Raw genomic sequence first — 10,000 nt, forward strand, 5'->3', positions numbered from 1 at the left:
TTCTTGTGTACCGGGAAGGAGATGGACTTTGTGCTTGTGTGCCGGGAAGGAGATGGACTTTGTTCTTGTGTACCGGGAAGGAGATGGACTTTGTTCTTGTGTACCGGGAAGGAGATGCACTTTGTTCTTGTGTACCGGGAAGGAGATGGACTTTGTTCTTGTGTACCGGGAAGGAGATGGACTTTGTTCTTGTGTACCGGGAAGGAGATGAACTTTGTTCTTGTGTACCGGGAAGGAGATGGACTTTGTCCTCGTGTACCGGGAAGGAGATGCACTTTGTTCTTGTGTGCCGGGAAGGAGATGGACTTTGTTCTTGTGTACCGGGAAGGAGATGGACTTTGTCCTTGTGTACCGGGAAGGAGATGGACTTTGTTCTTGTGTACCGGGAAGGAGATGCACTTTGTTCTTGTGTACCGGGAAGGAGATGGACTTTGTTCTTTTGTACCGGGAAGGAGATGACCTTCGTTCTTGTGTACCGGGAAGGAGATGCACTTTGTCCTTGTGTACCGGGAAGGAGATGGACTTTGTTCTTGTGTACCGGGAAGGAGATGGACTTTGTTCTTTTGTACCGGGAAGGAGATGACCTTCGTTCTTGTGTACCGGGAAGGAGATGCACTTTGTCCTTGTGTACCGGGAAGGAGATGGACTTTATTCTTGTGTACCGGGAAGGAGATGGACTTTGTCCTTGTGTACCGGGAAGGAGATGGACTTTGTCCTTGTGTACCGGGAAGGAGATGGACTTTGTCCTTGTGTACCGGGAAGGAGATGGACTTTGTTATTGTGTACCGGGAAGGAGATGGATTTTGTTTTTGTGTACCGGGAAGGAGATGGACTTTGTTCTTGTGTACCGGGAAGGAGATGGACTTTGTGCTTGTGTGCCGGGAAGGAGATGGACTTTGTTCTTGTGTACCGGGAAGGAGATGGACTTTGTTCTTGTGTACCGGGAAGGAGATGGACTTTGTTCTTGTGTACCGGGAAGGAGATGGACTTTGTGCTTGTGTGCCGGGAAGGAGATGGACTTTGTTCTTGTGTACCGGGAAGGAGATGGACTTTGTTCTTGTGTACCGGGAAGGAGATGGACTTTGTTCTTTTGTACCGGGAAGGAGATGGACTTTGTTCTTGTGTACCGGGAAGGAGATGGACTTTGTTCTTGTGTACCGGGAAGGAGATGGACTTTGTCCTTGTGTACCGGGAAGGAGATGGACTTTGTTCTTGTGTACCGGGAAGGAGATGGACTTTGTTCTTGTGTACCGGGAAGGAGATGGACTTTGTTCTTTTGTACCGGGAAGGAGATGGACTTTGTTCTTGTGTACCGGGAAGGAGATGGACTTTGTTCTTGTGTGCCGGGAAGGAGATGGACTTTGTCCTTGTGTACCGGGAAGGAGATGGACTTTGTTCTTTTGTACCGGGAAGGAGATGGACTTTGTCCTTGTGTACCGGGAAGGAGATGGACTTTGTCCTTGTGTACCGGGAAGGAGATGGACTTTGTTCTTGTGTACCGGGAAGGAGATGGACTTTGTCCTTGTGTACCGGAAAGGAGATGGACTTTGTCCTTGTGTACCGGGAAGGAGATGCACTTTGTTCTTGTGTACCGGGAAGGAGATGGACTTTGTTCTTGTGTACCGGGAAGGAGATGGACTTTGTTCTTGTGTACCGGGAAGGAGATGGACTTTGTTCTTGTGTACCGGGAAGGAGATGGACTTTGTTCTTGTGTACCGGGATTTAGATGAACTTTGTCCTTGTGTACCGGGAAGGAGATGGACTTTGTTCTTGTGTACCGGGAAGGAGATGGACTTTGTTCTTGTGTACCGGGAAGGAGATGCACTTTGTCCTTGTGTACCGGGAAGGAGATGGACTTTGTTCTTCTGTACCGGGAAGGAGATGGACTTTGTTCTTTTGTACCGGGAAGGAGATGACATTCGTTCTTGTGTACCGGGAAGGAGATGCACTTTGTCCTTGTGTACCGGGAAGTAGATGGACTTTGTTCTTGTGTACCGGGATGGAGATGGACTTTGTCCTTGTGTACCGGGAAGGAGATGGACTTTGTCCTTGTGTACCGGGAAGGAGATGGACTTTGTTCTTGTGTACCGGGAGGGAGATGGACTTTGTTCTTGTGTACCGGGAAGGAGATGGACTTTGTTCTTGTGTACCGGGAAGGAGATGGACTTTGTTGTTGTTTACCGGGATGGAGATGGAATTTGTCCTTGTGTACCGGGAAGGAGATGCACTTTGTTCTTTTGTACCGGGAAGGAGATGGACTTTGTTCTTGTGTACCGGGAAGGAGATGCACTTTGTTCTTGTGTGCCGGGAAGGAGATGGACTTTGTTCTTGTGTACCGGGAAGGAGATGGACTTTGTTCTTGTGTACCGGGAAGGAGATGGACTTTGTTCTTGTGTACCGGGAAGGAGATGGACTTTGTCCTCGTGTACCGGGAAGGAGATGCACTTTGTTCTTGTGTGCCGGGAAGGAGATGGACTTTGTTCTTGTGTACCGGGAAGGAGATGGACTTTGTCCTTGTGTACCGGGAAGGAGATGGACTTTGTTCTTGTGTACCGGGAAGGAGATGCACTTTGTTCTTGTGTACCGGGAAGGAGATGGACTTTGTTCTTTTGTACCGGGAAGGAGATGACCTTCGTTCTTGTGTACCGGGAAGGAGATGCACTTTGTCCTTGTGTACCGGGAAGGAGATGGACTTTGTTCTTGTGTACATGGAAGGAGATGGACTTTGTTCTTTTGTACCGGGAAGGAGATGACCTTCGTTCTTGTGTACCGGGAAGGAGATGCACTTTGTCCTTGTGTACCGGGAAGGAGATGGACTTTGTTCTTGTGTACCGGGAAGGAGATGGACTTTGTCCTTGTGTACCGGGAAGGAGATGGACTTTGTCCTTGTGTACCGGGAAGGAGATGGACTTTGTCCTTGTGTACCGGGAAGGAGATGGACTTTGTTATTGTGTACCGGGAAGGAGATGGACTTTGTCCTTGTGTACCGGGAAGGAGATGGACTTTGTTATTGTGTACCGGGAAGGAGATGGATTTTGTTTTTGTGTACCGGGAAGGAGATGGACTTTGTTCTTGTGTACCGGGAAGGAGATGGACTTTGTGCTTTTGTGCCGGGAAGGAGATGGACTTTGTTCTTGTGTACCGGGAAGGAGATGGAATTTGTTCTTGTGTACCGGGAAGGAGATGGACTTTGTTCTTGTGTACCGGGAAGGAGATGGACTTTGTGCTTGTGTGCCGGGAAGGAGATGGACTTTGTTCTTGTGTACCGGGAAGGAGATGGACTTTGTTCTTGTGTACCGGGAAGGAGATGGACTTTGTTCTTTTGTACCGGGAAGGAGATGGACTTTGTTCTTGTGTACCGGGAAGGAGATGGACTTTGTTCTTGTGTACCGGGAAGGAGATGGACTTTGTCCTTGTGTACAGGGAAGGAGATTGACTTTGTTCTTGTGTACCGGGAAGGAGATGGACTTTGTTCTTGTGTACCGGGAAGGAGATGGACTTTGTTCTTTTGTACCGGGAAGGAGATGGACTTTGTTCTTGTGTACCGGGAAGGAGATGGACTTTGTTCTTGTGTGCCGGGAAGGAGATGGACTTTGTCCTTGTGTACCGGGAAGGAGATGGACTTTGTTCTTGTGTACCGGGAAGGAGATGGACTTTGTCCTTGTGTACCGGGAAGGAGATGGACTTTGTCCTTGTGTACCGGGAAGGAGATGGACTTTGTTCTTGTGTACCGGGAAGGAGATGGACTTTGTCCTTGTGTACCGGAAAGGAGATGGACTTTGTCCTTGTGTACCGGGAAGGAGATGCACTTTGTTCTTGTGTACCGGGAAGGAGATGGACTTTGTTCTTGTGTACCGGGAAGGAGATGGACTTTGTTCTTGTGTACCGGGAAGGAGATGGACTTTGTTCTTGTGTACCGGGAAGGAGATGGACTTTGTTCTTGTGTACCGGGATTTAGATGAACTTTGTCCTTGTGTACCGGGAAGGAGATGGACTTTGTTCTTGTGTACCGGGAAGGAGATGGACTTTGTTCTTGTGTACCGGGAAGGAGATGCACTTTGTCCTTGTGTACCGGGAAGGAGATGGACTTTGTTCTTGTGTACCGGGAAGGAGATGAACTTTGTTCTTTTGTACCGGGAAGGAGATGACATTCGTTCTTGTGTACCGGGAAGGAGATGCACTTTGTCCTTGTGTACCGGGAAGTAGATGGACTTTGTTCTTGTGTACCGGGATGGAGATGGACTTTGTCCTTGTGTACCGGGAAGGAGATGGACTTTGTCCTTGTGTACCGGGAAGGAGATGGACTTTGTTCTTGTGTACCGGGAAGGAGATGGACTTTGTTCTTGTGTACCGGGAAGGAGATGGACTTTGTTCTTGTGTACCGGGAAGGAGATGGACTTTGTTGTTGTTTACCGGGATGGAGATGGACTTTGTCCTTGTGTACCGGGAAGGAGATGCACTTTGTTCTTTTGTACCGGGAAGGAGATGGACTTTGTTCTTGTGTACCGGGAAGGAGATGCACTTTGTTCTTGTGTGCCGGGAAGGAGATGGACTTTGTCCTTGTGTACCGGGAAGGAGATGGACTTTGTTCTTTTGTACCGGGAAGGAGATGAACTTTGTTCTTGTGTACCGGGAAGGAGATGCACTTTGTTCTTTTGTACCGGGAAGGAGATGGACTTTGTCCTTGTGTACCGGGAAGGAGATGCACTTTGTTCTTGTGTACTGGGAAGGAGATGACCTTCGTTCTTGTGTACCGGGAAGGAGATGCACTTTGTCCTTGTGTACCGGGAAGGAGATGGACTTTGTTCTTGTGTACCGGGAAGGAGATGGACTTTGTCGTTGTGTACCGGGAAGGAGATGGACTTTGTTCTTTTGTACCGGGAAGGAGATGGACTTTGTCCTTGTGTACCGGGAAGGAGATGGACTTTGTCGTTGTGTACCGGGAAGGAGATGGACTTTGTTCTTTTCAACCGGGAAGGAGATGACCTTCGTTCTTGTGTACCGGGAAGGAGATGCACTTTGTCCTTGTGTACCGGGAAGGAGATGGACTTTGTTCTTGTGTACCGGGAAGGAGATGGACTTTGTCCTTGTGTACCGGGAAGGAGATGGACTTTGTCCTTGTGTACCGGGAAGGAGATGGACTTTGTCCTTGTGTACCGGGAAGGAGATGGACTTTGTTCTTGTGTGCCGGGAAGGAGATGGACTTTGTCCTCGTGTACCGGGAAGGAGATGGACTTTGTCCTTGTGTACCGGGAAGGAGATGGACTTTGTTCTTGTGTGCCGGGAAGGAGATGGACTTTGTCCTTGTGTACCGGGAAGGAGATGGACTTTGTCCTTGTGTACCGGGAAGGAGATGGACTTTGTCCTTGTGTACCGGGAAGGAGATGGACTTTGTTCTTGTGTGCCGGGAAGGAGATGGACTTTGTCCTTGTGTACCGGGAAGGAGATGGACTTTGTCCTTGTGTACCGGGAAGGAGATGGACTTTGTTCTTGTGTACCGGGAAGAAGATGGAATTTGTCCTTGTGTGCCGGAAAGGAGACGGACTTTGTCCTTGTGTACCGGGAAGGAGACGGACTTTGTCCTCGTGTATCGGGAAGGAGATGGACTTTGTCCTTGTGTACCGGGAAGGAGATGGACTTTGTTCTTGTGTTTACCGGGAAGGAGATGGACTTTGTTCTTGTGTGCCGGGAAGGAGATGGACTTTGTCCTTGTGTACCGGGAAGGAGATGGACTTTGTCCTTGTGTACCGGGAAGGAGATGGACTTTGTTCTTGTGTACCGGGAAGAAGATGGACTTTGTCCTTGTGTACCGGAAAGGAGACGGACTTTGTCCTTGTGTACCGGGAAGGAGACGGACTTTGTCCTTGTGTACTGGGAAGGAGATGGACTTTGTTCTTGTGTACCGGGAAGGAGATGGACTTTGTTCTTGTGTACCGGAAAGGAGACGGACTTTGTCCTTGTGTACTGGGAAGGAGATGGACTTTGTCCTCGTGTATCGGGAAGGAGATGGACTTTGTTCTTGTGTACCGGCAGGAGATGAATTTTGTCCTTGTGTACCGGGAAGGAGACAGATTTTGTCCTTGTATAGGAAACAGGAGCCTGATCTTGTCATTCTGTAGGAGGAAGGAGATAGATTTTGCCCTTGTATGGGAAATAGGTGATATATTTTGTCCTTGTGGAGGAGGAAGGAGGTGGATTTAGTTCTTATGAAGCTATGAGGATGCTCACCCAGCAAATATCAAGTTAAGAACCATTTCCAGGAGCTGAGATTCGAACCCTGCAATCACAAATACGTGATATCAAATAGAGAAACACACGCACAAGCGCACACATACACAACTCAAAAGAAAGTGAAAGTTGTCAGTTGTTTAATGAATGCAATAGATTTTTTTTCTAATATAAACATAAAAACCTGTTGTTCTTCACCTCTTCATCCAGGCAGGTGCTGGCTGGTCGGGAGTCGTTCTCGGTATGAAGTTCGTTCGTGAACCGAGGATCGTTCATTACCTCGGACACTTTATCCACCAGAAGAGAGCAGTTGTCCGGATCACCTGTGGAGTCATCTACTATCCTCTGCTCCAGGTGCGAGAGGTGTGTGTTGATGCTAGCCAAGCTGCTGCTGCTGGAATTCATGCTCCACGCGAGATGGCTAAGCTCTTCCTCCACGGTTTCCTCCATGACTTCCAGCTTATCCTCGATTTCCTTCACGATTTCCAGCTTATCCTCGATTTCCTCCATAATCTGTAATCGGAAATCAGTAATTGTGCTATCGATTTTGTCCTCAAGGGCGGAGATTTTCGTATTTAATGCCCCAATGTCCTCCTGGACCTTGTTGACATGGGTCTCCATCAGAAGGTGGAGGTCCTTGAAGATTTCCTTCGACATGCTGTCAAGGCGATCCCAGATGGGCTGGAGTGGGTCCTCTGGGAAGGTCACCACATAGTCCAGATGTTGATTCAGAACCTGCGCTGTTTCTGTTGCTGTGCTTTGTACCCTCAGCACAGCCGTCAGCCACACTACCAGCAAACACTCGTCAGCCTTCATGGTCGTCCTACCAGGAGGTTCCTCTCGATCTCTGGTATATCACACCTGAAAATATGAGGTGAATTACTATCCTTATTTCTTTCATAGGTTCTACATTGTGCCGAAGTGCTAAACCCTTGCGGCGATGGCGACTGCAGTTTAACTTCTCGTGTTTAGAAGAGAAGAACACTTGTCATGAAGAAGAAAAAGGAACAATACCATGAGCGGAACAATACCGTAAGTGGAACAATACCATGAGTGGAACAAAACGCAAATAACCTGCACATAGGAGACTTGGTCCGACTTGGACCCTTGATAAGTATGTCTAGTTAATGGAAACATAAACATATACAGTTTAATGTGATCCTTTATTGACAACGTTTCGCCCACACAGTGGGCCTTTTCAAGTCACACACAGATCTACCTGGGGTGGAAGGTACGGGAGTATTTATAGTCAGGTTTAGAATGTTGAGGTCAGGTGGAGAATGCTGCATCTGATGATCTACCGGGTGGAGTTATAGAGTCTTGGGTAGCTTGGCAGGGGTATTGGACAAGTTGTGAGTAGACCTTCTGCAGTGTTCTATGTTCTTATGTGGGATAGCGATGAACAAGTTTCTTGGCGAGTGGTTCAGATATGTTATAGAAGCCGCTGTTCTGGTTGAAATTGTTGGTTATAGAGATAAGCGATGATTCCAGGATTCTTCGGAATTGAGTGTTGTCTTCTGTGGCGATAAGTCTTGAGTTTCTGTAGTTAATTAAATGGTTGTGTGAATTGCGATGCTGTACACAGGCATTCCTTGTATCGTCAGTCCTGCTTGCGTATTGGTGTTTTGAAATACGTGTTTGGAGGTCTCTTAATGTTTCGCCCACGTATAATTTGTTGCAGTCATTACAAGGGATTATGTATACCGCTGCAGAGGCTTGTGTCGGTATTTTAAACCATTTATTTTCATCGTGTCTAGTTAATGGTCATAGTTAGACCGAAACTTCGTCATAAGTTCCTTTCTCCTATGTGCGGGTTATCTGTGCAAAGTTTATGTGTGTAACTGGTAGAATATACGGACAAGTATGTGATAGACATACAATCTGTGGTTTATGTCATTTAACTGAGAATACGTCTCGTCCGACACGGATTTTTATACATATATGAAGGTGAAAAGTCTTCTCAATAAAATGGCATGAAACACATAATCTGTTTCATTCATGTCTAGCTATTATTGGTTGGAGAATATATATATATATATATATATATATATATATATATATATATATATATATATATATATACATATATATATATAATATATATACATATATATATATATATATATATATATATATATATATATATATATATATATATATACATACATATATATATATATATATATATATATATATATATATATATATATATATATATATATATATATATATATATATATATACATATATATATATAAATATATATATAAATGTATAAATATATACATATATATATATATATATATATATATATATATATATATATATATATATATATATATATTATATATATATATATATATATATATATATATATATATATATATATATATACATATATATATATATATATATATATATATATATATATATATATATATATATATATATATATATATATATATATATATATATATATATATATATATATTATTATTATCACACTGGCCGATTCCCACCAAGGCAGGGTGGCCCGAAAAAGAAAAACTTTCACCATCATTCACTCCATCACTGTCTTGCCAGAAGGGTGCTTTACACTACAGTTTTTAAACTGCAACATTAACACCCCTCCTTCAGAGTGCAGGCACTGTACTTCCCATCTCCAGGACTCAAGTCCGTCTTGCCGGTTTCCCTGAACCCCTTCATAAATGTTACTTTGCTCACACTCCAACAGCACGTCAAGTATTATAAACCATTTGTCTCCATTCACTCCTATCAAACACGCTCACGCATGCCTGCTGGAAGTCCAAGCCCCTCGCACACTAAACCTCCTTTACCCCCTCTCTCCAACCTTTCCTAGGCCGACCCCTACCCCGCCTTCCTTCCACTACAGACTGATACACTCTTGAAGTCATTCTGTTTCGCTCCATTCTCTCTACATGTCCGAACCACCTCAACAACCCTTCCTCAGCCCTCTGGACAACAGTTTTGGTAATCCCGCACCTCCTCCTAACTTCCAAACTACGAATTCTCTGCATTATATTCACACCACACATTGCCCTCAGACATGACATCTCCACTGCCTCCAGCCTTCTCCTCGCTGCAACATTCATCACCCATGCTTCACACCCATATAAGAGCGTTGGTAAAACTATACTCTCATACATTCCCCTCTTTGCCTCCAAGGACAAAGTTCTTTGTCTCCACAGACTCCTAAGTGCACCACTCACTCTTTTCCCCTCATCAATTTTATGATTCACCTCATCTTTCATAGACCCATCCGCTGACACGTCCACTCCCAAATATCTGAATACATTCACCTCCTCCATACTCTCTCCCTCCAATCTGATATTCAATCTTTCATCACCTAATCTTTTTGTTATCCTCATAACCTTACTCTTTCCTGTATTCACCTTTAATTTTCTTCTTTTGCACACCCTACCAAATTCATCCACCAATCTCTGCAACTTCTCTTCAGAATCTCCCAAGAGCACAGTGTCATCAGCAAAGAGCAGCTGTGACAACTCCCACTTTGTGTGTGATTCTTTATCTTTTAACTCCACGCCTCTTGCCAAGACCCTCGCATATACTTCTCTTACAACCCCATCTATAAATATATTAAACAACCACGGTGACATCACACATCCTTGTCTAAGGCCTACTTTTACTGGGAAAAAATTTCCCTCTTTCCTACATACTCTAACTTGAGCCTCACTATCCTCGTAAAAACTCTTCACTGCTTTCAGTAACCTACCTCCTACACAATACACTT

At 45.1% G+C, this 10,000-nt stretch overlaps 1 protein-coding gene across 5 annotated transcripts in view; it reads right to left on the reverse strand.

Annotated features, from left to right (window-relative positions):
• Positions 1–10,000, reverse strand: part of LOC138852627 (angiopoietin-related protein 7-like) — a 31,860-nt gene that overhangs the window by 6,982 nt on the left and 14,878 nt on the right. For all 5 annotated transcript variants that reach the window (XM_070084410.1, XM_070084411.1, XM_070084409.1 and 2 more), the window contains exon 2: positions 6,427–7,089. In XM_070084410.1, coding sequence (XP_069940511.1) covers positions 6,427–7,044 — 618 coding nt within the window. In that variant the 5' untranslated portion in view covers positions 7,045–7,089. The remainder of the gene's footprint in view (positions 1–6,426; positions 7,090–10,000) is intronic.

This window comes from Cherax quadricarinatus, chromosome 13 (genome assembly GCF_038502225.1).
Source record: "Cherax quadricarinatus isolate ZL_2023a chromosome 13, ASM3850222v1, whole genome shotgun sequence".
Lineage (NCBI taxonomy): Eukaryota > Metazoa > Arthropoda > Malacostraca > Decapoda > Parastacidae > Cherax > Cherax quadricarinatus.